We start from the raw sequence: 27,774 nt of genomic DNA, 5'->3' as shown, positions 1-27,774 counted from the left end.
AGAGGTATAACTGATCCTTTACTAATATCCATATGAACGGTTCTGATTCTGGAGCTGTCCTGGTGAACCCACCTCTGTCCCACTGGCCACCAGAGACAGACGTCGGAGTGGACCTTATGAAAGACGGTTCTGGATCAGCTGTTAATGGGTCCAATAAGGAATAACAATCATGAACTCATAGAAGACAGAGATAAACAGAACCACAGGTCCCGGTTCGAACTGGAAAGCTTCTCAAGAAAATCCTACAGAACCTTCAGTAAACATCTAACTCCAGAAAAAACTGAACTGGGTCCACAGAGCGTGTTCTGTTCCCACCAGTAAAACCATCAAACCCACCGGTGGAGAAACATGACAGATCAGAACAAACCCGAATCCTGCTTATCTGGGATCAGTAAGCTCTCACTGGTACTGGTACTACTGAATGAAGTGATCTCCTACTCAGAATCCCTGACTTGAGCTGGGTAGAACCAGAGTCCAGAAGGACTAATGACCTTCAGTCCGACTAGAAACCCAGACACAGATTCTGGTTCTACGGTCTACCAACACTGTCAGGGTGGGTCCAGTCCTCACTAGATACTGGGTTAGCTGAGAGAACCTAGAGCTGTGGGTCTGAACGGGTCCAGTTTCATGGTTTGTTTTGTTATCTGAGGAAAGTTTGAGTCCAACTGAAGCAGGAAAAGGACAAAGTGTCCGTCTGTTGTCGGGCCGAACATCACTGCTGGATCAGGAACATTAAGACCCGGTCAGAGAGTGCAGCTTTAATCTGCTGCTGCGCTGCGTTCAGGGTCGGTCCATGTTTCTGAGCGGGCAGGAGGCCAGGTCCAGATTCTGCTCTCAGAGTTTGGGTTTAAATCTGACAGATCTGAGCCCTGATTGGTGGGATTACAGCAACAGGATTAATGCTGGCGCTGCAGCAGAGACGGCCGGAGCAGAGGAAGGTGGACGGACACACGGAGGACAGCAGGTTCTGGGACAGGAACCACCACAGCCACTGGGACGGGGTTATTCAGGACTTCTTCTCCAGAGAGGACAGGAACTAGAGCCCTGCTTAGTGTCCAGGTTGGACCATGTTCGCGGGCCGAGCGACAGCAGCTGGAGCTGCAGGACCATCAGCTGTTGTGGCTGGAGGTAAAGCTGGGAAGTTCAGCATGGAGGAGCTGTACGGATTCACCAAGAAGCCGAAGGTGAACAGAGGAACTTCTGGGAAGCAGGAGAAAAGCAGTGGAAGGAAGGAGGTCAAGGAGAAGGAGGAGTCAGAGCTGGCCTCTCAGATCCTGGAGGCCGCCAGGAGGCTGATGGAGAGACGGAGGCTGGAGATCTACCTGAAGGAGTGTGACGTCACCATGGAGCAGAGCAGCATGGCCTACAGGTACACCACAGGGGAGGGGTTGTCATGGAGATGGTTAATAGACAGCTTGAGTAATAATAGGCGGTGCGCTGGTGAGTTAGAGTGCAACAGGTGGGGCAGAGTCAGATGTTGGAGATGAAGGTGAGACAAGGTGAGAAAGAACAAGTAACAGATAGAGGGTGGAGCTTGGAGATGGGACATGTGAGACCAGAACCACTCAGGTATAGCCCTGTCAGACAGGTGTGACCCAGAGAAGGTACTGGTGTTTAAAGCCAGCAGTAAAGTGTGACCCAGTTTATCTGTGTTTGCTCTTCAAATGCTTCCAGTTAGTCTGACTGCGATGTTGCAGTTACACAAAGTGACCACCAGAGGGTACTGATGGACTCTGATAAACCTAAGCTTCCCACAGTGGTCACAGTCTGCAGTTGGTACTGGTTTTACTGTTGTAGATAACTGGCTTAACTGGTTGGTACTGGATTTACTGTTCTAGAGAGCCAGTTTAACTGGTTGGTACTGGTTTTACTGTTCTAGAGAGCTGGTTTAACTGGTTGGTACTGGTTTTTACTATTCTAGATAACTGGTTTAAGTGGTTGGTACTGGTGTTACTGTTCCAGATAACTGGTTTAACTGGTTGGTACAGGTTTTACTGTTCTAGAGAGGTGGTTTAACTGGTTGGTACTGGTTTTACTGTTCTAGAGAGCTGGCTTAACTGGTTGGTAGTGGACTTACTGTTCTAGATAACTGGTTTAACTGGTGGCTACTGGTTTTACTGTTCTAGAGAGCTGGCTTAACTGGTTGGTACTGGTTTTACTGTTCTAGAGAGGTGGTTTAACTGGTTGGTACTGGTTTTACTGTTCTAGAGAGGTGGTTGAACTGGTTGGTACTGATTTTACTGTTCTAGAGAGCTGGCTTAACTGGTTGGTAGTGGACTTACTGTTCTAGATAACTGGTTTAACTGCTTGGTACTGGTTTTTACTATTCTAGATAACTGGTTTAACTGGTTGGTACTGGTTTTACTGTTCTAGAGAGCCGGTTTAACTGGTTGGTACTGGTTTTTACTATTCTAGATAACTGGTTTAAGTGGTTGGTACTGGTGTTACTGTTCCAGATAACTGGTCTAACTGGTTGGTACAGGTTTTACTGTTCTAGAGAACCAGTTTAACTGGTTGGTAGTGGACGTACTGTTCTAGTGAGCTGGTTTAACTGGTTGGTACTGGTTATACTGTTCTAGAGAGCTGGCTTAACTGGTTGGTACTGGTTTTACTGTTCTAGAGAGCCAGTTTAACTGGTTGGTAGTGGACTTACTGTTCTAGTGAGCTGGTTTAACTGGTTGGTACTGGTTATACTGTTCTAGAGAGCTGGCTTAACTGGTTGGTACTGGTTTTTACTATTCTAGATAACTGGTTTAAGTGGTTGGTACTGGTGTTACTGTTCCAGATAACTGGTTTAACTGGTGGCTACTGGTTTTACTGTTCTAGATAACTGGTTTAACTGGTTGGTACAGGTTTTACTGTTCTAGAGTGCTGGCATAACTGGTTGGTAGTGGACTTACTGTTCTAGATAACTGGTTTAACTGGTTGCTACTGGTTTTACTGTTCTAGAGAGCTGGCTTAACTGGTTGGTACTGGTTTTTACTATTCTAGATAACTGGTTTAACTGGTTGGTACTGGTTTTACTGTTCTAGAGAGCCGGTTTAACTGGTTGGTACAGGTTTTACTGTTCTAGATAACTGGTTTAACTGGTGGCTACTGGTTTTACTGTTCTAGAGAGGTGGTTTAACTGGTTGGAACTGGTTTTACTGTTCTAGAGAGGTGGTTGAACTGGTTGGTACTGATTTTACTGTTCTAGAGAGCTGGCTTAACTGGTTGATAGTGGACTTACTGTTCTAGTGAGCTGGTTTAACTGGTTGGTACTGGTTATACTGTTCTAGAGAGCTGGCTTAACTGGTTGGTACTGGTTTTTACTATTCTAGATAACTGGTTTAAGTGGTTGGTACTGGTGTTACTGTTCCAGATAACTGGTTTAACTGGTTGGTACAGGTTTTACTGTTCTAGATAACTGGTTTAACTGGTGGCTACTGGTTTTACTGTTCTAGAGAGCTGGCTTAACTGGTTGGTAGTGGACTTACTGTTCTAGTGAGCTGGTTTAACTGGTTTGTACTGGTTATACTGTTCTAGAGAGCTGGCTTAACTGGTTAGTACTGGTTTTTACTATTCTAGATAACTGGTTTAAGTGGTTGGTTCTGGTGTTACTGTTCCAGATAACTGGTTTAACTGGTGGCTACTGGTTTTACTGTTCTAGATAACTGGTTTAACTGGTTGGTACAGGTTTTACTGTTCTAGAGTGCTGGCATAACTGGTTGGTAGTGGACTTACTGTTCTAGATAACTGGTTTAACTGGTTGCTACTGGTTTTACTGTTCTAGAGAGCTGGCTTAACTGGTTGGTACTGGTTTTTACTATTCTAGATAACTGGTTTAACTGGTTGGTACTGGTTTTACTGTTCTAGAGAGCCGGTTTAACTGGTTGGTACAGGTTTTACTGTTCTAGAGAGGTGGTTTAACTAGTTGGTACTGGTTTTACTGTTCTAGAGAGCTGGCTTAACTGGTTGGTAGTGGACTTACTGTTCTAGAGAGCCGGTTTAACTGGTTGGTACTGGTTTTTACTATTCTAGATAACTGGTTTAACTGGTTGGTACAGGTTTTACAGTTCTAGAGAACCGGTTTAACTGGTTGGTAGTGGACGTACTGTTCTAGTGAGCTGGTTTAACTGGTTGGTACTGGTTATACTGTTCTAGTGAGCTGGTTTAACTGGTTGGTACTGGTTATACTGTTCTAGAGAGCTGGCTTAACTGGTTGGTACAGGTTTTACTGTTCTAGAGAACCAGTTTAACTGGTTGGTAGTGGACGTACTGTTCTAGTGAGCTGGTTTAACTGGTTGGTACTGGTTATACTGTTCTAGAGAGCTGGCTTAACTGGTTGGTACTGGTTTTTACTATTCTAGATAACTGGTTTAAGTGGTTGGTACTGATGTTACTGTTCCAGATAACTGGTTTAACTGGTTGGTACAGGTTTTACTGTTCTAGGAGAGCCGGTTTAACTGGTTGGTAGTGGACTTACTGTTCTAGAGAGCTGGTTTAACTGGTTGGTACTGGTTTTACTGTTCTAGAGAGCTGGCTTAACTGGTTGGTAGTGGACTTACTGTTCTAGATAACTGGTTTAACTGCTTGGTACTGGTGTTACTGTTCCAGATAACTGGTTTAACTGGTTGGTACAGGTTTTACTGTTCTAGATAACTGGTTTAACTGGTTGGTACTGGTTTTACTGTTCTAGAGAGCCGGTTTAACTGTTCGGTACTGGTTTTACTGTTCTAGAGAGCCGGTTTAACTGGTTGCTACTGGTTTTACTGTTCTAGATAACTGGTTTAACTGGTTGCTACTGGTTTTACTGTTATAGAGAGCTGGCTTAACTGGTTTGTACTGGTTTTACTGTCCTAGATAACTGGTTTAACTGGTTGGTACTGGTTTTACTGTTGTAGATAACTGGTTTAACTGGTTGGAACTGGTTTTATTGTTCTAGAGAGCTGGTTTAACTGGTTGGTCCTCATCTGACAGGGCCATTGTCCACAGGAACAGAGTTCTGGTCTACTGTAACACAGTCCAGGTCTGCAGCAGCTGTACGTCAGGCTGGCTGCTGTCAGTAAACCGTACAGAACCAGTTCTCAGATGAGCCCCTCCAGGTCAAGGTGTTACTTTCCACCAAGGAACAGAAGAAGAAGGTGCAGCAGGAGAAAGAACTGCTGCCAGATTGAGCTCTATTGATTTCCCTCACACTCGATCGAGGGTGGTTCTGTTCTGCTGGATCACAAAGGAGAACTAGTTCTGACTTTATCTCTTCTTGCACGGCTGTCATAGAACCAGTCCTCTGGGCCTCCAGATGGGTCTGAACCACAGCTCCATTCATCCTCTACACACTGAGTTGCTGCTCCTCTTCATCACTGTCCTGCCCTGAGGATGAAGGAGGAGGCTGCAGAGGCTTTTGAAGGCACAGCCATGCATTACTTCACAAAGAGCAAGTGTGCACGTGAGCCGTGCACGAGCAGGGAGCACTTTACCATGACGACCCGAGCGGGTTCCTCCTCGGAATGACGGGTTTTCTCCCCAAACAGTAACTCCCACTGACAGCTGACCTTCAGACTGATGACCCAGCAGAAAACCCATAAGAAACCCGCCAGGTCCAGTTCTGACTGGGCTGTTTTTAATGATGATGAAGGTTCAGGACCGTCAGACCAGCCAACAAAGAATCTCATATAAAATTCATCCCATCAGAGCTCAGCCTCTGGTGTCTCATTAACATTTCAGAACCTCTTTCATTCAAACTGTACCACACTGCTGGGTCACCAGGCCTGAAACAGAAGGTTCTGGAGCTGAAGCTCAGAGGACACCCAGTCGTTTTTTCACAGACCAGAACACAGCAGTGCATGCTGGGAGGTAGAAGGAAAATAATAACTGTTTACATAATTTTTTATTAAAATCTGAGAAATGTGGAGTGATGCACCACTGGCCCTGCAGCCTGAACTCACCATCCCCACACTGGAACATGGAGGTGGCTGCGTCATGCTGAGGGGATGCTGGGATGAACTGGACCTAAAGACCAGGATGTTCTCCACCCAGATACGAGCAGACAGCCACCAGCAGTGTTGGCCTGATATCTGCATATCTCACATGAAGTTCAGGTTCTGCATGCGGCCTCTGCATGTTGTCACTGCTGACTGGGAGCTGGCCCACGAACTGGGACGGTACTGAAGGTTCTTCTTGGATCATCAGAGGAAAGAATGAGGATGAAACCATCTGCAGGAAAACAGACGCAGCACAGAGCATCTTCTAAAATCAGCAGCAAAGAGCAGAGCTCCAAGGAAGGAGCCTCGAACCTATTTTAAGGACATTTAAAATGTCTCCTGTCCTCTGATGGAGGGACAGTCTGCCTGCAGTAGAACTTATTTTAGGACTAAAACAGACTCGTGTCTTCAGCGTCTCTCTGAACTCTGTCCCAGAATAAAGAACAAAGCAGCACGGTTCTAAAATAAGCTCCAACAAACACAGACGTGGTTCTGATGGCTGCTGTTTGCCAAAGGATGTTTAAGCCTGTGTGTGTGTGTGTGTGTGTGTGTGTGTGTGTGTGTGTGTGTGTGTGTGTGTGTGTGTGTGTGTGTGTGTGTGTGTGTGTGTGTGAGGTCCGGTTGGAGCCAGGGTCTGTGTGTATTAGACCCGGTCTGTAGGCAGGCAGAGCAGAACAATGTCTCTGTGAACATTAACCCTCCGCCCCGGGCGCCTCACCGACCCAACGCTCTAACACAGCCGCCACAAACACTCAGAGTCAGGTCCATTCAGCGCCGGGTGATGGACGGCAGAGAGGAAGAGTGGGGGAGGGTCTTCATCTCTGCATCCGCTGCAGGAAACACATGACAGTAGGAGCTGGACTGGGAAGAACTCATCTGAACGTGGTCCAGAGGTTGTTCTCCAGGTTGTTTCGGGTCTCGCTGTGTGTTTGTGGTGCTTTGTCTGGTTCTGGATGTGGACTTTTGGTTGACATTGTGTTACGTACTGGACTCATTATCTCTGTGTGTGTGTTTCAGCCTCTCTGGTGGCTTCATGCTGGTCCAGGAGGGATTGCTGCTCAAAGACTCGGTCCAATCTGCCGGGTTTCCTTAGCTAGAACCTTATTACCAGAACAATAAACTGAGCTTGGCTTGATAACTAGGATCTACTGGACCTGACTGAGTCAGTCTGTGTGATTGGACTGAACCGTATTTAGACGTTGAGACAATGGCGAACATTTCCTGGTGATTTCTTATTGGTTCCTCTCTAGCAGTCAGCGGGGCAGAGAGGAAGAAACCTCTGCAGAGGTCATGACCAAAGAAACACAACGTTCAACCACGTTCATGGAGGTTCACAGGTGGAGTCTGAAAGCTCTGCAGCAGCCTGGTGGTTCTGATCCACATGCATGACTGGAGTTCACAGATTCTGCTGGTTTTAACCTGGAGATCATGAACTGAGCACAGCGCCACCTGCTGACGTTAAACAATGTTCTGTTTGAAAATGTGTGCTTTGAGAAATTAAGCAGTGACTCCCCCGCTTCAAACTCACTCATCAACTCGTCTCTGTGACCACCTCAGAGGGGTTGACTTTAACCCACCTTTCTAGATTGATCCTTACATGACCCAGACTGATCTAGAACTCCTCTAGATCCTAGCAGGAAGGGGCTGAAACCTCTGAGACGCTGTAATTAATATGCTAATTAACCTATTAGCAGGTTATTGTAGAAAGTTGCTAAATGAACTAGTTCTGAACTTTGCCTTGCAGGCATTAACGCTGCATCAGAAGCTGCTCTGATTGGTCAGTTCAGAGTCATGTGATTAAAGCCCAGCATGCTTCCTAAAGTTACTCTGACAGTAATAATGATCAGCTGCTGTTTACTGCCTCTCTCTCCCTGTCTGTCCAATGCTTGCTCGCCCAGAGTGTCCCAAGTAGAGGGAGGAGGAGGAGGAGCTGCCTCTGCCTCCTCTCCCGGCTCCACTGTCCAAGAAGACAGATACTCGTTCTGGGGATTCACTCCTTCATCCAGTCCTCTGTTATTCCTTCCTGGATTCTCCTTTTTCCTCGTGTGGACAGAAGCTCTTCATCACCTCCTCCTCCTCCTCCTGTGGGACGGTATCAGCTGGATGTCCGGATGCTTCATACTCTCAGGAAGTTGTTGGTCTGATCAACTCAGACTCAGTAAAAGTTGCCGTCCCACTCATGCATTCTCACCTTAGTGACTGGCGTTTCCATAGCAACCGGGATGCAGGTGTCCATAGCTTGTAATGTGGGAGGGGGCGGCAGTGGAGGAGGTGGTGCCAGCGAGCACCAGCTGAAGGAACGGCGAGCTGCGGCCAACACCAGCAACGCCCTGGCCTGTCAGACAAAGGTCAGGGCCGAGTCGATGGTAAGGACCACCCTGTTAGGCCACGCCCACATGAAGGAGGCCCTGGGTCGTCATAGCAACATGAAGTACAGGTGAGACAGGGAGCGAGTACAACTCAAAGGGAGACGGGTCGGGTTTCAGCTCGGAGTTTGAGTTAGTGTGTGTTGATGTGTGTGTGGATGTATATGGAAAGGTGTGTGTGTGTATTTGTGTGTGAGCTTTTAAACCAATCAGATGCATTGATTGGCTCCCGGGTCAGTCCTGATTGGTCAGCAGGAAAACCTTATCGGGATGAATATTAATGATTAAATCTTAACGAGTCGATCACAGATATGATCAGATATAAATGAACCAGACTCAGAAACAACTCAGAAACGACTTGGATTAATTATTGACGACCTGATTATGAATACGGGTCACTCTTTATTGACACGTTGCTGTATCTGAGTCAGTGGGACTTCAGTCCATCTGAGCAGAACTCCACAGAGTCTGTGACTCGACTGGGACATGGACATGTGGAGGACCTGGACAAGGAGAGGCTAAATGATAAAAAATGGACATGTAGTAACAATCATCTTCTCCATGTCAGCTTGTTCCTTTGACCCGTCCCATTCTGCCCTTCATACTTCGTAAACAGAACATTTCAGAACCAGGAACTTGTTGCCATGGTGAACAGCTTTACTGTAGTTTACTGTTTTCAGCAAATAAAGAAAAATAAATGAGCAGAAAACTGTTTAAACATATAATTGAGTTGATTATTATTACCATCTGAAAAGTTTGCATTGCGCTCTTTTTCCATTAGTTTGGTTCTGATCCCAGTTTGGACCAGTCGATTGTAAGGAAATCGGACAGATTCTGACCCTAATACTCAGTGACCTACTGCTGGTAAATAGGATTCATTGGAGCCACAGAAGAACATTTCTTTACTGTAGAAGATAGAAGGAGTCATGAAAGTATCTGCTGTAAAAGCAGGCGTGTAACAAAGGAACCAGGTCCATATAAAAACGGCCCGCGGGCCAGACAGCTCCATTTGGACTTTGTCAGGTATGAAATGACCAAAAGTGCAAAGATATAAAATCTGGAAGGACTGAGACGACAGGAACTTAATCAGCTGGTCTTTGACAGAATCACGTTCAGGAGCGGCGGGTCACGGCAGAAACCTCTAAATGGACCATGTGGAGAATCACAGGTGGGTTATTATGGTTCTAAGACCTCCTGAAAGCGAGACAATAAATCTACATGTCCTGATCTTTGACATGACATGGACGCTGTCCACACCTGGAACTAAAATCTGTCCTGGAGGATCGAGTCATGCTCAGACAGTCCTAAATACAGGAGTGAACTTGGAGGATGATGGTCCAAACACCCTGAGATGCCTCCGCCGACCCAATCAGAAAGTTAGAAATCATAAGGTCATTTGCCTCACTGCACACACACCACAGTGAGAGACACATAGGAAACATACAGGGAAGACCTCTACACATTTACACATAATCTTTCTCTGGATGATGGACTGGCGACGTCTGCAACAGAGAGACAGTCAAACATGCGCCATGATGCTTATTCTCCTTAATTTCTTAACATTTGGTGGCTACTAGGCTCCTTTGCCTGGACAGCAAGGGTCAGTCAAATTATTTCTACCACTTTGACAGCGAAACTGACTCTGAGGAGGAAATCTTGGATGCTTTTATCTAACTTTCATGTTTATTGCTTGATATCTATCATTATGGTATTATTACAAATTTGAATGTGTTCATTTCCACTGTTGTTTAGTTGGACTATGGAAGCCTAACTTCCAGCAGGTTAGAGTTCCTGTTTCTAGATATATTTCTAGAGGAGCTTCCTACGACCGCCCACCTGTACCAGACTGGTAACAGGGCAGCTTGAAGCCACTCAGGAGAGACAGCAGGTTTTATGAGTTTTGTTTATAATTTGTTTTCTTTGATAAAAAACTGTTTGCTTTCAGTACCAGAAGAAAGGACATTCCACTTCAAGGTCACGATGCAGTTAAATGGAAGATGGTCTGTTCTGATGCTAATGATTGGTATTGCACGTATTTTTATAACTCTTGTGTTCATTTGAAAAAAGGTACAGCAAAGACAATGTGTGGTTAATCAGAATCAGAATCAGAATCAGAAAAGCTTTATTGCCAAGTACGTTTTTGGACATACAAGGAATTTGTTTTGGCGTAGTCGGTGCAATACAGTACAAATTAAACAGTATAAACATATCTACAATATAATATAAATATATGTGCACAGTTTTAAGTGAGTGAGAGTAAATATAGAGCAGTATAAGATGCAAGAGCAATACAACAGTGCAGGTGATCATTGTGCAAGTAAAGCAGGAGTCCAAGCTGAGCGTTAATGTAACTCATAGAGTTACAGGTTACAGGTGTCCTGTCAGCAAAAACAGGGGGGGTGTCAGGGTGGTTTCTGGGCTTTGTTAACCAGGCTGGTGGCAGATGGGAAAAAACTGTTCTTGTGGCGTGAGGTTTTGGTCCGGATGGACCGCAGCCTCCTTGCCAGAGGGGAGAGTCTCAAAGAGTCTGTGACCGGGGTGGGAGGGATCAGCCAGAATCTTCCCGGCCCGCTTCAGGGTCCTGGAGGTGTACAGTTCCTGGAGCGACAGTAGACTGCAGCCAATCACCTTCTCAGCAGACCGAATGACACGCTGCAGCCTGCCCTTATCCTTGGCTGTAGCAGCGGCGTACCAGATGGTGATGGAGGAGGTGAGGATGGACTCAATGATGGCTGTGTAGAAGTGCACCATCATAGTCTTTGGCAGGTTGAATTTCTTCAGCTGCCGCAGGAAGAACATCCTCTGCTGGGCTTTCTTGATGAGGGAGCTGATGTTTGGCTCCCACTTGAGATCCTGGGAGATGATGGTTCCCAGGAAGCGGAAAGATTCCACAGTGTCAATTGTGGAGTCACAGAGGGTGATGGGGGCAGGTGGGGCTGGGTTCTGCCTGAAGTCCACAACCATCTCCACTGTCTTTAGAGCGTTGAGCTCAAGGTTGTTCTGGCTGCACCAGTCCAACAGATGGTCCACCTCCCATCTGTACGCGGACTCGTCACCATCAGAGATGAGTCCGATCAGGGTGGTGTCGTCCGCAAACTTCAGAAGCTTGACAGACTGGTGACTGGAGGTGCAGCTGTTGGTGTACAGGGAGAAGAGCAGAGGAGAGAGAACACAGCCTTGGGGGGAACCGGTGCTGATGGTCAGGGAGTCAGAGACGTGCTTCCCCAGCCTCACGCGCTGCTTCCTGTCAGACAGGAAGTCAGTGATCCACCTGCAGGTGGAGTCGGGCACACTCAGCTGGGAGAGCTTCTCCTGGAGCAGAACTGGGACGATGGTGTTGAAGGCAGAGCTGAAATCCACAAACAGGATCCTGGCGTAGGTTCCTGTGGAGTCCAGGTGCCGGAGGATGAAGTGAAGGGCTAGGTTGACTGCATCATCTACAGACCTGTTGGCTCTGTAGGCAAACTGCAGGGGGTCCAGGAGGGGGTCGGTGATGTCTTTTAGGTGTGAGAGCACAAGGCGCTCAAAGGACTTCATCACCACAGAGGTCAGGGCGACGGGTCTGAAGTCATTAAGCCCTGTGGTCCTTGGCTTCTTGGGAACAGGGACGATGGTGGAGGACTTGAAGCAGGCTGGCACATGACATGTCTCCAGTGAGGTGTTAAAAATGTCTGTGAAGACTGGAGACAGCTGATCAGCGCAGTGCTTCAGGCTGGCTGGTGAGACAGAATCCGGACCAGCAGCTTTCCGGGGGTTCTGTCTCCTGAAGAGTTTGTTTACGTCCCTCTCCTGGATGGAAAGAGCCGTCCTCGGCGTGGGTAGGGGGCTGGTGGGGGGGAACTTCAGGGTGGGGGTTGGAGGTGCCAAGGCCCCTCTTGAGGTTGGAGAGATGGGGGTGGATTGTGGCTGCAACTGTTGGGGGGCGTCGTGGGGGATGGTTGCAGGACTGTCCCTTTGTCTTTCAAAGCGGCAGTAGAACTCGTTCAGGTCGTTGGCGATGCGTCGGTCGTTGATGGAGTGGGGGGCTTTCGGCTTGAAGTTGGTGATTTGCTTGAGCCCTTTCCAGACAGACGCAGAGTCGTTGGCTGAGAACTGGTTTTGGAGCTTCTCAGAGAACAGTCGTTTGGCCTCTTTCACTGCCTTGCCAAACTTGTACTTAGCCTCTCTGTATATGTCTTTGTCCCCACTCCTGAAGGCCTTTTCCTTAACCAGTCTTAACCTTCTGAGTTTGGCTGTGAACCAGGGTTTGTCGTTGTTGTAACTCACCCTGGTGCATGATGGTACACAGCTGTCCTCACAGAAGCTGATGTAGGAAGTCACAGCCTCTGTGTACTCGTCCAGACTGTTGGTAGTAGTCCTGAACACATCCCAGTCTGTACAGCCTAAACACGCCTGGAGATTCTCCACAGCCTCTCTGCTCCACTTCCTTGTCGTCCTCACAACAGGTTTGCAGAGCTTTAGTTTCTGCCTGTATGCAGGAATCAGGTGGACCATGATGTGGTCGGATTGGCCCAGTGCAGCACGTGGGACGGCGTGATAAGCGTCTCTGATGGTGGTGTAACAGTGATCCAGAATGTTGTCCTCTCTGGTCGGACATTTTATAAACTGTCTATATTTGGGGAGTTCGTGGGTGAGATCACCTTTGTTAAAGTCACCAACGACGATAACTAAGGAGTCCGGGTTGGTCCGCTCCACACTCAGTATCTGGTCGGCGAGCATGCGCTGTGCGACCTGCACGTTAGCTTGCGGCGGGATGTAAACACCGACCAGGATGAACGAAGCGAACTCACAGGGGGAATAGAAAGGCTTACAGTTTATGATGAAGGCTTCCAGGTCTGGAGAACAGTGCTGCTGAATCACTGTCACGTCGTTGCACCAACCACTGTTGAGGTAAAAACAGATTCCTCCACCTTTCGCTTTGCCGGAGAGTTCCGTGTCTCTGTCCGTTCTGTAGAGCTGGAATCCTGCCAGCTGCAGCGCAGAGTCCGGTATTAATCCACACAGCCACGTCTCCGTGAAGCACAAAACTGCCAATGAATAAAAGTCCCTGTTTTTCCCCAACAACAGTTGTAGTTCCTCAATTTTGTTGGGAAGTGAGCGCACGTTAGAGAGAAATATTCCAGGTAACAGTGTTCGTAGTCCACGTTGGCGAAGTCGTACCAGCACCCCAGCCCGTTTTCCTCTCTTCCGGCGTTTCACCGCGTGAACAAAGGTGAGCGCACCTTTGACCAGAATGTCCACAAATTCCAGAGCAGTAGGCAGAAACGTTGGAAATAACTCCTCTGGTGTAGTAAACCTGATGTTCATGAGTTCTTCTCTGGTGAGAGAGCTCCGGGTACCATCACAGAAGACCGTTTGAAAGCAAAAAACAAAACAAAACAATGCGCACCAAAACACCGCGAGGCGATCATCTGCGCCATCTTATATCTAAAGATGGCGCCGCATGACCCTACTCAAGCAGCAGAGTTACCGGGACAGCTCCAGGTAGAAGTACGGGTTGGAAACAGACAATTCAAAAATGATTCAGTGTGGTTCAGAAGATGACAGGTCCAGTATGGCCCGGAGAGTTTCTCCGTACTGGGATACTGATCTGGATCTTTTTTGGAGCTGACTGTACCGACAGTGGTACCTACCCTAAAATGTCTTGTATTGGTCACCAGAGAACATGAGTTCTCCAGCAGCATGTTTTCTGGTGCTTTCTAAACAGCATCATGTTCTGGATGGCTTCATCGCCTGGCTGGAAGTCTGGTAAAAATCTCTGGCAAGAACTAAAGAAGGTAACTCCAGTCTCAAATATGAATGAACTGGAGGCCCAGGTCCATGAGGACTGGACAGAGGTTCCTCAGGAACATTACCAGAAGCTGCTCTCTGGTTTATGCTTCATGTTGCAGCAGGTCGGTACAGCAAAGAGTGCTCTACAAGGTACCATAGATGTTTGTCATGATGGAGACTCAATCTTTACCTCAATCAAATCTCACAGCGACGTGAAGCTGGACTCCAGCATGACTCTCGGTGACTAGGAGAACATCCATGACTAGGTTTGCAGCTGAGTTCATATCAACACGTCCTTGAACCCCAACCCTTATCATGGGGCAGTTAGGAGGTTGTTAGCTCCCTTCCAGGTTCACCTCCACAGAAGGTCACAGCGTGCTACTGTCCTTGGACCCGGAACCTCACCTGGTCTATATTACAGCTATAACCGAGTCAGGAACCATGTCACGTTAGAGGACCACCTGTTTCTGAACACAATGAGCTCTCAGACCCTTTCTGGTTCATCTTGCTCATGGCCCACCACCAGATCTCTCCACCTTCAGTTCTACACCGTCACCAATGAGTAGAGCTACATCATCTGCATACTGTTTACTGGACCAGTTTATGGCTTTGAGTCCTGGTTCTGCCTCCTCTTCATCACCAGTAAACGGTTAAATGTTTATCTCAGGTCCAGTCAGGTCTGCCATGAAGCTCTGATGTTACAGCTGAAATGACTTGATGAAGGTGACTTGTGGTCTGGAGGACTAGAAAAGAGTCAGGTCCATTTTAGAAACGTGAACTCTTTAGTAGAACCAGGTCTGACTGTTACTGACTCCAGTTTAATATTTAATGTTAAATGGTTTAACTGGGACTGACTTGGACCTGAATGCTGCTGGTTTTAAATGTTCTGTTGGACCAACACTTCAACAGAAACCAAATGTGGACTCCAACTCAGAAGGTTTCAGAAGGCTTAAATAGTTCTGATTGGATCAGAATAAACCCGACAACGATCTAAACCTGAAATCCAACATTAACACAGTCAAGAAGCAGCATGACTCTGTTCAGCAGAACTCAGCAGAAACAAGTCCTGCAGACCGACCTGGACCGGGACTGGTTAATGGACCTGATCATGAGATGTATTTCAGTGACTGCTCTCTTCTACTTATTATAATCTGCTTCTTCTGGGTCGTAGAAGTTTCTGGAGCCGTCAGCTGATGTTCAGCTTCTATTTCTGACTTGGTTTGATGTTTGAAAGTCAGAAATAAGCACCAGAACCACCAGGTGTCGGTGTTTATAGCAGCTGCTGGTGTCTGAAGCTGCTGATTGGTGGGTTTATCAGACTGAAGAGTCTGAAGCTGATCCTCTTCACCATAGACCCTCTGAGGGTGGATGAGAGGCTGGGATCCCTCTGCTGCTGCTGGGGAACATCCAGCACCAACTGGGAGCTTAACCTGGTTCTTGGTTCCAGCGGTGAGGTCGGCCCAGAGGTCAGAGTTCCTCAGCAGAGCAGAGGGTGGACCTCTCTGTCATATCTATCATCTACCAGAGGATCTGATGATGGCTTGAGTCCAGTTTACTACTAATGAATGTTCATTAATAAATGTTAAAACAATAAAGAGCAACATACAGTGTGTTCAGTTCTACAGAACTGGTTCTGAACAGAACCTGACCATCTGCTGCTTCAGAGTCACTGATAAACTGATGGTTCTGGTTCTCTGACAGGAACCTGGGGAAGTCTGGACTCAGAGTGTCCTGCCTGGGCCTGGGTGAGTCCTGGAGCACACGCTCTCTAACAGACACACACCAACACACACACTAACACACCATCACACACACCCATTAACCCGTATTCCCATCTATGCTCCCCAGAAACACTCAGAGATGTTTTCTCTGCTCCACAGGAACCTGGGTGACGTTTGGTTCTCAGATCTCTGATGAGGTAACCACTGAGTGTGTGGATGTGTGTGTACCTGTCAGACAGAGAGCAGGGCTGCTTTAACCCACCCTTTTTATTCAACTAAACACAGAATCTGATTTAAAAGCTCTGATTTATTTTACTGAATGAAGAAGGAATCATTTCAACAGCTGATGGGACAGATCAGTAACACAGTTCTGCTGAAGACAGTGGTGTCCAACAGGTCCTCAAGGGACGGTCTCCTGCATGGTTCCTTAGCAGGCTCTGCAGAGACACACCAAGGAGGTAACTCAGTCATTTACATCAGCTGTGTTGGACACATCTAAACCCTGGAGGACACCGACCCTCAAAGACTGGAGATGGACACCCCTGGTTTAAGACAACCCTTGAACCTTCCTGTTTCCCCCTGAGATCCAGACTCTCTTGGACTCTGTTGAAGAGGTCTGGATCAGCAGTTCTCTTTCAACAGGAAGATTGTTCAACCTATCGTGATGTTAACTAGTCCATACAGAGAGCAGAACAACTGTCTCTAATGAGGACAGAACAAGGAGAAGGACATCCTGAGGATCAAGTTTAGACAGAGATAACTACATCGATGAAAGACGGTAAAACGCTCATCCTTACCATATATGGAAAAGGACATTCTAGGACCACAAACCTGTGCTGCACACTGAGCAATATGGAGGACCTGGGATTGTTTCATTGCCATCCATTAAAATACATATTTTTCAGTTTTCCTGGTTCCTTTTGTTAGAAAATGCCAAACTGTTCTGCTGCTGAGGTTTGTAGGAACATTAAAGAACATATAAACAGGAAGTGATGAGTATCATGTCTCCTGATGCCGAAGCAGCTCCCTTCCTCTTCCAGCATCTCAAAGATGCTCCTCAAGTCCATGTTAAGCAGACAAACATGCTACAAGTCCCCGAACACACGTAAATAATCTGTCCTGTTACCGTGGAAACGGACAGTGCCCTTTACTGGCTACTAACAGCTATGTCTGTGAGTTCATTTATATTTTCTGCATTCAGTCTTTTTATAATAAATGATGAAGGACAATGATCATCTCAGCTTAGTCCTGTTAGATATGTAGTCATAGAGTTGAGGAACCTGCAGGAAAGATCGCCACTGCTCCAGCTGACATTAGCACATGTCAGTAAAATAATTAAAACATTAATTTAGTCTCTAAACATAAAGACAGCACAGAAAATGTAATTATCTGCCAAACATTCATCTTACATAATAGCCAAGTTACCAATGACAACACAAACCAATCTGGGTCGGCAAGTGTTCGGCTGCTCAGTCAGCTGCTCAGTCAGCTGATCAGTCAGCTGCTCAGTCAGAAGCTCACTGCAATATCCTGGCTGTAGCTCGCCTTGTTGGTTACTTTTTACTAGAAAGCCAATATGCTGCTGTAGGCAAAGCAGAGATCTCTTCCTCCTGCTATGCTTCCCCCTGGTGGCAACCTTAGGTAAATACTCAGCTATTTCCATTCCCCTGTTATATATGTGCTAACTGCTTAGCTAGTGTCAAAATCTTATTCTTTGGTCAAAAATACAGAAAGCATTGAAAGAGGTTCATATTGGTGAGTTAAAGTCTCCTTACAGGTTTTTAGCTGCCAGCTGTTCTACGTATTACCCATGAAACACCAATGTTACCATCAACAGTGAACAGAGGACTTCAAGATGGTGGATCAAGACAGAACCATGTCTCAAACTGGATAATAAAAACAAAAAGACAGACTGAGATGTTGGACGGCTGTGAGACAGGAAAGGTTGTCTAGAGAGACGAGTCAAAGTTAGACGCTCTGTTATCAAACTGAAACAAACCTGGAAGAGACTCTGAACAAATCAAACGGTGCAAGAACCATCAGTCTGGCATGAGTGGAGGTAGCATGATAGTCTGGGGAGCTTTGGATGTGGGAAAGCAGGTGATCATCACATAAAGGAAGGGATCCTAACGAAGCCAGGTTTCAGAACACCTCTTAATTGGACCTGATCCCATAACAGCATATCGACCCAGAATCAGAAGCTTGTCAGAGTTTTGGCTGTAATGGAGTGGCCAGCTCAGTGTCATGATCAGAATTATTATCAGTAATACCATAAAATATGAAAATGTCTGCATCCCCAGTTTATTTTCTACCATTAACCCTAATTTCATGTGTTTGAAGAAGAATTTCTAAGTGACATCCAATGTTAAGAGCTGCTGCATCTGCTCATACCTTCCTGAGCTCTAGAAGAAGGCATAGAAACCACAGAGCAAAGAACATAATAGTAAAACCATTTACCCAGATCTCCAGAACTCTGTGTTCGGAGACCCGGCTGTAAATGTCCTGGCAGTCAGTCCACTCGGTCCACAGTGGGTACAGTAGAAATGCGGCAAGCGTCCTGAATGCAAGGACACGTTAGATAACCACTGTCACTGACGGCTGTGTGTGTGTGTGTGTGTGTGTGTGTGTAGATGGCAGAGAGTGTGTTGACGGTGGCCTACGACAGCGGGGTGAACCTGTTCGACACAGCTGAGGTCTACGCTTCAGGAAGGTAAAACACTCTCTGTTTTAGTGTCCCTGTTCCTCTAATTAACTAACAGCTCAGGAATCCCATTACATCATTTCTAAACTGGGTCAGAACTATGCTTTTCCAGAGATACTGGACCCTTTACTACAAAAATAAATACATTTTATATTTATTTATTTTCTAAGGAATTATTAAACATTGGTTATTTGCTGGTTTTTTTTTACACCATGTCCTGTACAGCAGAGTAGAGCTCAGAACTGTTGTCTGAGTGCCAAGAAGAAGCCCAACAGATTTACTTTCACAAGTGGAGCGTTACGGCTAACGCTTTAAGGCTCTGCTTGATATTCATAAAAAGAAACTTTATTAGAAACGGCTTTGAGATTATTTCAGTTGTTACGGACACAGAGACAGAAATGGAAAGAAAAAAAAGAAGCATGAAAGAGAAAAAGGTGGGCAGAAAGGAAAAGAGGAGAGAAGGAGAACAGAATGGAGGAAAGAAAGAAGGATGAAGAGAATACAAGATAACACCCTGCTTGCTTCTACACCTGCAGAAACATTCATATTAACATCTTTTTTACAGAAAAGTACACCGTACTTATGAATGCAAGATGTATTTAGTGGTAAATGTGGCTCAATATAGAACATTTGTGTTTCTGTTAACACCTGAATCTAAACACCTCTGGGTCTGAGCGCGCTTGTGTATGCAAGGTTTCTCCATAAAAATATGCAATAGTGAGTGTGAGGAGCCACAGACCTGCATCCCTGGACCCAGGACAGATGTAGAGGAGATCCGAGCCACAGACATCCAAAGGCTCCCCAGAGCACAAGGACCCCAGGAGAAGCACCGCCGGGACTACCACAATCCCCCCAGAGAAGAGCAGGGGAGAATCCCAGGGTAACCACCCAGCAGCCACAGTGCAGAAGCCCCAGGGAGCTGCAACGACGAGCCCACAGGCCCCGCCGGCAGCCGTCTACGCCTGTCTATGCAGATCTAGCCATGGACCCAGAGACCCGAGAACCCGGGACATGTCACTCCCCAAGCAGAGGCCCGACAGAGCCCAGGGTCCAGGCCCTGTCAAGCAGCCACGGGAAGTGAGCCGGCACACACCAAACCACCCAGGACACCAAGAACTACAAGTACACCGGTGGACAGAGACACCGACCACCGGACACAAAAAACAGGCACACACTGTCACAATCCCACATTCTCACCCTCATGCGTATACATAAAAACACTCACACCCACACACACCCAACGTAAAGACAAACAATAATGGATGTCGTACACTCACACTCCACTTACATACTCTATACTCCCAGGTCCAGGTGCCAATACACCATAGGGAGAACCAGCCCCCGGACCCAGAAGGTGGCCCCCAGCGCCTGAACCTGGGCAGGGCTAGCCTGGGCTGGTGCCTGAACCTGAGCAACCTCGGCCCAGACTCCGACGCCCCACCCCGACTCGATCCCAGTCCCCAACAACCCCCATCCTCATCCGGAGAGGGGGCCATGTACAAAAGAGGGGTCTACATGGTCCAAACTAATCCGCCAACCACAGTTCCAACACCCCCAAAGAATTCTGATCCTAACCCCATGAGCCCCCCACACCCAACGAACCCCAACATGAATTTCCCCACAGGGCCGCCCCCAACCAGGACACAGATATCAAATACATGCCCCCGAACCCAAACACCGTGAATCTCCTCCCAACAGCACAGGGGCTGTTTTTTATGCATGCTTTAACACAGCAAATTCTTGATAAAGTCTTGTTTAAAAAATCTTGAATCTATTGAAACTTTGAAAGTTTGTGTTTCAGGGCAGAAGAAACTCTGGGAAACATCCTGAAGAAGAAAGGCTGGAGGTAAAACACCTGCTTGTCACCTTCAGCTCTAATAAATGTGAATTTAATTTAATTTTGACACAACACCAGTGACGGTCCACTGTCTCTACATGCTCATCCAGGAGGAGTGAATGCTGCAAGTCACTGACTGGATGCAATCTGCTGGGTTTCCTTAGATAGAAAAACTTTTTATCCAATTTCAATAAATAACTGAATCTGACTGTTTGAAAGTTAGGATTAATTAGAAAATATGAACCTGAATGGAAATCAGGATGATTGATTAAATTGACTTTGTGAAGTGGAGGAGCTGCAGCACGCTTAAACCCACAGTTACCCCACCCTGGGTTTAACCTGGAGCCAGGTAGGGTGGAGTCAGTCTGGGTGGAGTCTGTTGTATTAAAGTGAACCTCTGTGTACCCAGCAGCCTTTCCTCCTTCATCGTGCTTTAAGCTTCTCCTCTTCATTACGGTGACTGAGAACAGATAGAAACCCTGATCCGTTTTCTCTGACAGGAGGTCCAGTTATGTGGTCACCACTAAGATCTACTGGGGAGGACCGTAAGTGATGAATCCAGTTTATCTCTTCATGCGATGTTGTTTCAACTGCAGAAACCCGTACTCAGAGGTCACTTTATTAGGTACCCCTGTTCAGGTGTCTAACACTAATCAGCCAATCACATGGCAGAAGCTCTGGTTCCAGATGAATACAGACAGGTTGAACTTTGAAGTAGATGGGCTACAGCAGCAGAAGACCACACCTGGTACCAGAACAGGAAACTGAGTCACCAAATGTTGTGTGGTCCAATAAGTCTGGAATATTCAGATTCAGAATTCTGGGTTAGAATTCTCATCATGGAACCTTCAGAAACTGAGAGGCTTCTATGTCCTTATGGACCAGAACCTCTGAGCCACGTTTTTTTTTATTGTTCAGCCGTGTTATAACCTCATCTTCAGAATAAACACAGCAGGACTACAACCATTTGTCAACCTAGCTACCGTTGATAGGACATAAAATGTGGGTTTTGTCCGACCAACAACGATAGCGTTTGATTTTTTCCTATCAGACATCCGATGATGGCAAACAAAATAGTTGTTAACCTACCAGTGATACCGTTTATAAATCACTTGTTTGTAGATTTGTCCTCATCCCATTTCCTTATTCAGAACATTTGACAATGACATACGTTTATGTTTAAACAAGCACATATTAAGAGTACATAATTCTCCATTTCTGAGATTATATTAAAAAAACTACACAATGTTACACTTTAAGTCAGAGTACATTTCAACTGATTATTAGTGTTCTACCTTAACCAAAGGAACATTATATAATATCACTATAACTTAACACTACGTGTAAAATATGTTCTTAAAAAAATACAAATGATTAGCATTGAAGAGAAAATGAAAGCTGGATCAGTACCATAACATATGAGTATTACAAAAAGAAATAAAAAATAGAATAAGAAAAGTAGAAACCAAAAACCTAATACAAGCAAGGCTAAAACACATGTTTCATACTTTTAAGATCAATCTCATGGGCTTTCATCCAAATAAGATAACCTGTTCTTAAACCTCCATTGTGTGATTTCTTTGATACTTGGATATTCTCCTTCCCCCGCTTCAACTTGCTCAAACAAACTTCCCAAAGACCCCTTTTTCTTCTTCTCTTTACCTTTCACACGCCACAGGGCAATCGTAATCAGACAATACAAACCTTCAGACAATACAGGACAGTCACAATGCAGGTTCTATTGGAAAATGACAATCCTACAGATTGAATCTATGCCATGAAGAATTAGTAGGAAGTGGCCAGTGAGTGTACCAGTCGGTTCAGGTTCCTTATGATTGGACCTGATTCTATAAATAGAAATTTGACCATAAAAACATGAAAGCTGCTCCTGTAGTTTCTCTGTTTGACCTGTAGAGGGCGGCGCTGAGTGTCTGTTTGTTTACAGGGCAGAAACAGAGCGGGGGTTGTCACGGAAACACATCATAGAAGGTAAACAACAGACTCAGCTGGTTTTACTTTTCTGTTTCAGAGCTGCTTTTCCTACAATTCCCACAATGCTTTGCATTTAGACCCCCCTAAGAGGAACATCAGTGTAAATCATGCATTCAGCCAATTTATTTGAACCGAAGAGAAAAACTGGATTGAGCTGGAATGCATCCAGACTCAAAAAACCAGAGCAGTTCTTCTGCTGGAGCAAAGGGACTGGGAGTACTAGCTAGCTTGGAGGGTGGGTGGGTGGGTGGGTGTCCTCTGTGGGCTGCAGGAGGTCGTAGAAGCTTTCAGAGGCTCAGTGACTCCATGACTGGATTAAAGAGAAGCATCAATCACTGTCCTGCTGCTGAAAGCTCTGCTGGTTCTGAAACTCTAAATTTATCCCTCAAACAATCGGTGATGCTTGTGTTTCTTTGTGTCTGTTTTAGCCTTTCTGAGCTCAGCTCTGCTAAACTAGCTCCTCTGTGGTTGGGTCTGAGTTCTTCAGGTTCTGTGGTGCTCTGGGCCGTAAGCTCTGATGCTAGTTAATAAAGTCTAACTTCCTCTCTTGAATTAAACCACAACCTAAATCAGTGATGTCTCACATCAGCCACCGTCCTCAAAGACACACATATATACCTGAGATCAGTACGGAGGCCCTTGAGGCCCAAAGTCACACGTCAGAGTTAATGACAGCTGGTTAGATGTGGTCGGTTCTGACCTTCAGGCTGAAAATAAAACACAGTTTATTACATTATGTTGGTATGATGGGAATGACTCTGTGTGTGTGTGTGTGTGTGTGTGTGTGTGTGTGTGTGTGTGTGTGTGTGTGTGTGTGTGTGTGTGTGTGTGTGTGTGTGTGTGTGTGTGTGTGTGCTGCAGGTCTGCGGGGGTCTCTCTCCAGGTTACAGCTGGACTATGTGGACATCGTGTTCGCCAACAGGAGTGACGTTAATGCGCCCATGGAGGGTCAGAACCCACACTCACCCACTGCTAAGGTGTGTGCCGGGTCTGCTGTGCCTCACACGGTTCTGGTTCTGTTGCAGAGATTGTGCGTGCGATGACCTTTGTGATCGACCAGGGTTTGGCCATGTACTGGGGAACGTCCCGCTGGAACGTGGTGGAGATCATGGTAGAACCTGTTGCAACACGTTTCAGGGTTTCACTGAGCTCCACCTGAGCCTCACCTGTGTGTGTGTGCGTGCGTGTGTGTGTGCGCGTGTGTGTGCGCGTGCGTGTGTGTGTGTGTGTGTGTGCGCGTGCGTGTGTGTGTGTGTGTGTGTGGGTCAGGAGGCGTACTCCATCGCCCGGCAGTTCAACCTGGTTCCCCCGGTGTGTGAGCAGGCAGAGTATCACTACTTCCAGAGGGACAAAGTGGAGCTCCACCTGCCTGAACTCTACCATAAGATCGGTAAGAACACGCCGTCATCTGATCAGAACCTGCAGGACAGAACCCACAGCACTGAGCGGCACACACATCCTGGTTTAACCTGTGAATCTGTCAGAGAGCAGAACCCAGAGGATGTCTGGCTGCCATGGTTCTGAGGAGTCCGTCCCAAATGAACATTAATTCTAGATTATTAATTTCTACACGTCTCATGATTTGTGGTTCTGGTAACAAATGTTGGTCCTTTTAGGGAGTTCTTGTTTTTCCTTTTTACTAGACATGATTCTGGTTCTGCTTTTTGCCAGATTGGATCCACTGACTGTGTTTAGGTTCTGATCCAAAGCACAGAGACATGGTGTGAACGCATAATAATTAGAGGAAATAATTCAGTGGTTCAAACCAACCAGAATCTGTCGGTGGTTCTAACTGACCCGTACCTGTTGGTGGTTTACCCTGGTGCAGTGAGGACTTGTGTTGTTAAGCCCTCTGGTGGACAGTGATGCCTAGCAGGACAGCAGCTGCTCAGGTTCTGGTTCTAAACTGAGTCCAAATGTTTCTCAGGAGTGGGAGCCATGACCTGGTCTCCGTTAGCCTGCGGCCTGCTGACGGGGAAGTACAACGAGGGCGTCCCTGAGAGCTCCAGGGCCGCCATGAAGGTACGACTACTTTCTGAAACCTACAAACCTCCCTCTGTGTTGTCCTCATAGCTGTCTCTCGTCTCTCCAGGGTTACTCCTGGTTGAAGGAGCGTCTCCACAGCGAGGAGGGGAAGAAGCAGCTCAGTAAAATCAAGGAGCTCCACCTGCTGGCTGACAGACTCAACTGCACTGCTGCTCAGCTGGCTATAGGTACGGCGCTCCCTGCAGGGCTGCAGATGCGCTGCATCATTGTTCAGGTTATGTGTGATGATGCAATGATGAGAGAAAGTCCACAACTAAACCACGCCCACTCCACTCCACTCCAGAGTATAAAAGCTTCTCATTCCAGAGGTTCTGCAGGTGCAGCCTTCAGATCCTCCTTGCTTCTACCGTCCAGCTGGTTCTGGACATCCTTCTTGGACTCCATCACAGTTTCTCACCTTCATCATCTGCTAATATGATAAAATGGTTTCTGCTCATCATACTTCCTTCACCAATAAATCACAATTTATTCCAACATTTCTTCATTAAGATTCATTTTAATTAACATTTAAATTAAATCAAAAACAGGTTTTAGTGAAAATAAAAATATAACAAAACCTAAATAAAATATGACACCAGTTTTCCAGAACATGAATCATAAAATCATGATAAACATCTCAGTTATTGTATTCAGGTCAGACAGCAGAGGTTCCTCTGAGTCTAGAACATGTTCATCTTTTCTTGGAGATGGACATGGACACCTCAGAGAGGACACCTACAGCAGGACATTCAGATCTTCAGATGTTGGGTCACAGTTTCAGTTCTGGACACGTCTCCAATGTCTCTGCAGTAAAACGTGTCTTCGTTTTCCAGCGTGGTGTCTGCGCAGTGAAGGCGTCAGCTCGGTTCTTCTGGGAGTATCCAACACGGAGCAGTTTCTGGAGAACCTGGGTTCCCTCAGGGTAACACACTGCACCTCCACCAGTAGAACAGGCAGAACCAAGTCCAGCTCAGGTCCAGAGTTTGTAATCAGAAACATTGATCAGTCACAGGAAATGATGCAATAGTCTCATCACACAGAGCAGCTTCTCCTTCCTGTCAACATCCCTGATCTCCACGGGACACTGTAGGACAGTCTGACTGTCCCTGAGGACAGGTCCAATTCTGTGAGGGTAAAACTGAGGCGGAGCGGTTCTGATGACATCATTGAATGGACCTGGTTCTACCTGTAGCTGCGGTTCTGTCTGTTTTAATGTGTTGAGCTCCACCACTGCTGCCAGTAACTCCATCCTAATCCTGTCTCAGGTTCTGACTCAGCTGACTCCGCCCCTCATCACAGAGATGGATGCGTTGCTCGGCAACAAGCCAAGAAACGGCAAGAAGGAGGGAAGGAGCTGAGGAGGGAGGACACAAACCTTTAAAAAGGAGACATTAGAGGACAGACATGAAGGACAGAGGCAGAAGAGGACAACGACTGGACTAATGAGCTTTTATTCTCTAGACGAGACCATGGTCGCCATGGAAACCACAACCTAGAGACGTTAGATGTATTCAGCAGAGAACCACTCAGTGATTAATACAGGAAAATATTCACTATAATAATCATAATAAGCTAACACTGTGTTAATCCATCTATGAGGAGGTAGTTTTATCTCAGATGGAGCTTTTACTCCATGGGTATGAAAGACTGGGCCATGAACCTCCTTACCATCACCCTAATCTATAGCTCCACCCACAGATCCAGGACTCAGGCTGGACCGTTCCAAACATTAAGACTGTCAACCATGTTGTTGAAATGAAGACTTTAAACCTGAGTCTTCCAGGGGTGTGAATACTTTACAGATGGTCTGTGTGTGCTTGTTAACGTGTTCCTGATGTTAGAAAAAATCTTCATATGTGTTGTGGGACATGTCCATGTTGGACGTGTCCCAGGAGACAGCAACACCCTCAGAGCAGAAACCTTCAGAGGACACAGTGATGGTGGTCCTTAAAAACCTGCTCCTCTCTGTTGTCATCAGTCTGGATTAATAAATTACCAGACCTACAGAACCCAGAACAGTACCTCAGTGAACTCATGTATTAGAACCTTTTAGAAATTTTCTTACTTTAACTTGATGTCTGCAAGAAATATTAATTCCAATAAATCCCGTAGATATGAAGCTTTACACTAATATCTGCAGCCATAGGTCCGTCCCTAAGGTTCTCCTGATGAAAAAGACCTTGAGAACATCACGAGTTCAAAGGTCTCCATCAGCAGAGATGGAACCAAGAAGGAGGAGGAGCAGAGAACATCTAGAACCAAACAGGAGGAGGAGCAGAGAAAATCTAGAACCAAGCAGGAGGAGGAGCAGAAAACATCTAGAACCAAGCAGGAGGAGGAGCAGAGAACATCTAGAACCATGATGGAGGAGGAGCAGAGAACATCTAGAACCATGATGGAGGAGGAGCAGAGAACATCTAGAACCTAGCAGGAGGAGGAGCAGAGAACATCTAGAACCAAGCAGGAGGAGGAGCAGAGAACATCTACAACCATGATGGAGGAGGAGCAGAGAACATCTAGAACCATGATGGAGGAGGAGCAGAGAACATCTAGAACCAAACAGGAGGAGGAGCAGAGAACATCTAGAACCATGATGGAGGAGGAGCAGAGAACATCTAGAACCATGCTGAAGTTTAACATCTGAAACAGAAGATTAATTAATAATCGATGCTCTTATGCATATAAAGAACATTTCTCCAATAGAAATGGATTAAAAACAGGATGAAAATGTGGTTCACAGTGGGTCAGAACCAGAACACATCTGTTTATCAGAACAGTTAAGGAGCAGTTGAAGAAATAAATATAAAATACTAAAACTTTGTTTTTATTGTGACAGATGAGAAGCTAATCGGGTTCTGTCAGAACAGAACCAGCTGGATTTGATCTCCCAGTAGTTTCTGGCATCCAATAGACAGTATTTGCTCCGACCCAGTGAGGCAGATTTAAAAACCTGATGGTGTTTGTGTGAGAAGCATCCTGTTTGTTCTGGTGCTGGAGCTCGTGACAGATGGACCTCTGGATGTTCTGCAGTAAATTCTGCAAGTTGTGAAATGTGTTTACTGTCAGCTGCTGGTGTCGGTTCACCACAGCTGTGTCAGTCTGTCTCTGGGGACACATTCTGGTCTCCTGGAGGTTGTCCTCTTGGCAGACCATAATCACATGGTGATTCTGTCTGTGTCACACCTGTTCCTTGTTCTCCATGATTGTCTGGTCTCATCGTTCATTGGTTCCACCTGCTGTTCTGTCTGGATATATGTTCCTTAGTTGCCTTCGTTCCCCGCTGGTTCCTTGATGTGTCTTCCATGTCATTCTGTCTGGTCTGGTCTGGTGTCCTGGTTGTTGTAAACCTGCTGTCTGGATTCAGTGTGGACAAGAACTAAAACCCGATTTACCTTCA

The 27,774-nt window shown here is 46.3% G+C and overlaps 1 protein-coding gene across 4 annotated transcripts; it reads left to right on the top strand.

Annotated features, from left to right (window-relative positions):
* Positions 1–935: 935 nt before the first annotated feature.
* On the top strand, positions 936–27,774 carry LOC124880085 (voltage-gated potassium channel subunit beta-3-like). Of its 4 annotated transcripts, none has more exons than XM_047384985.1 (14): positions 936–1,369; positions 15,803–15,846; positions 15,982–16,019; positions 18,453–18,532; positions 20,325–20,369; positions 20,861–20,905; positions 22,306–22,349; positions 23,214–23,300; positions 23,378–23,463; positions 23,622–23,742; positions 24,280–24,374; positions 24,445–24,565; positions 25,211–25,299; positions 25,643–27,774. In XM_047384985.1, exons 1-14 carry the CDS (start codon positions 1,068–1,070, stop codon positions 25,733–25,735), a joined length of 1,290 nt encoding a protein of 429 aa, XP_047240941.1. In that variant the 5' UTR covers positions 936–1,067; the 3' UTR covers positions 25,736–27,774. The 4 variants fall into 4 exon arrangements, with proteins under 4 accessions (XP_047240941.1, XP_047240940.1, XP_047240942.1 ...); XM_047384984.1 differs by having other exon boundaries at positions 20,313–20,369; XM_047384986.1 differs by lacking the exon at positions 936–1,369 and adding an exon at positions 7,788–8,400 and having other exon boundaries at positions 20,313–20,369.

This window comes from Girardinichthys multiradiatus, chromosome 14 (assembly GCF_021462225.1).
Source record: "Girardinichthys multiradiatus isolate DD_20200921_A chromosome 14, DD_fGirMul_XY1, whole genome shotgun sequence".
NCBI classification, from domain to species: Eukaryota; Metazoa; Chordata; class Actinopteri; order Cyprinodontiformes; family Goodeidae; genus Girardinichthys; species Girardinichthys multiradiatus.
This window is presented reverse-complemented; position numbering and strand designations above follow the sequence as displayed.

Bases quoted from the DNA above. Each gene is read 5' to 3' on its own strand.
- LOC124880085 (XM_047384984.1), top strand. From the start codon at position 1,068: ATGTTCGCGGGCCGAGCGACAGCAGCTGGAGCTGCAGGACCATCAGCT. The intron at 22,350-23,213 runs GTAAACAACAGA...TGTGTGCTGCAG, and splicing joins ACGGAAACACATCATAGAAG to GTCTGCGGGGGTCTCTCTCC. The intron at 23,464-23,621 runs GTAGAACCTGTT...TGTGTGGGTCAG, and splicing joins GGAACGTGGTGGAGATCATG to GAGGCGTACTCCATCGCCCG.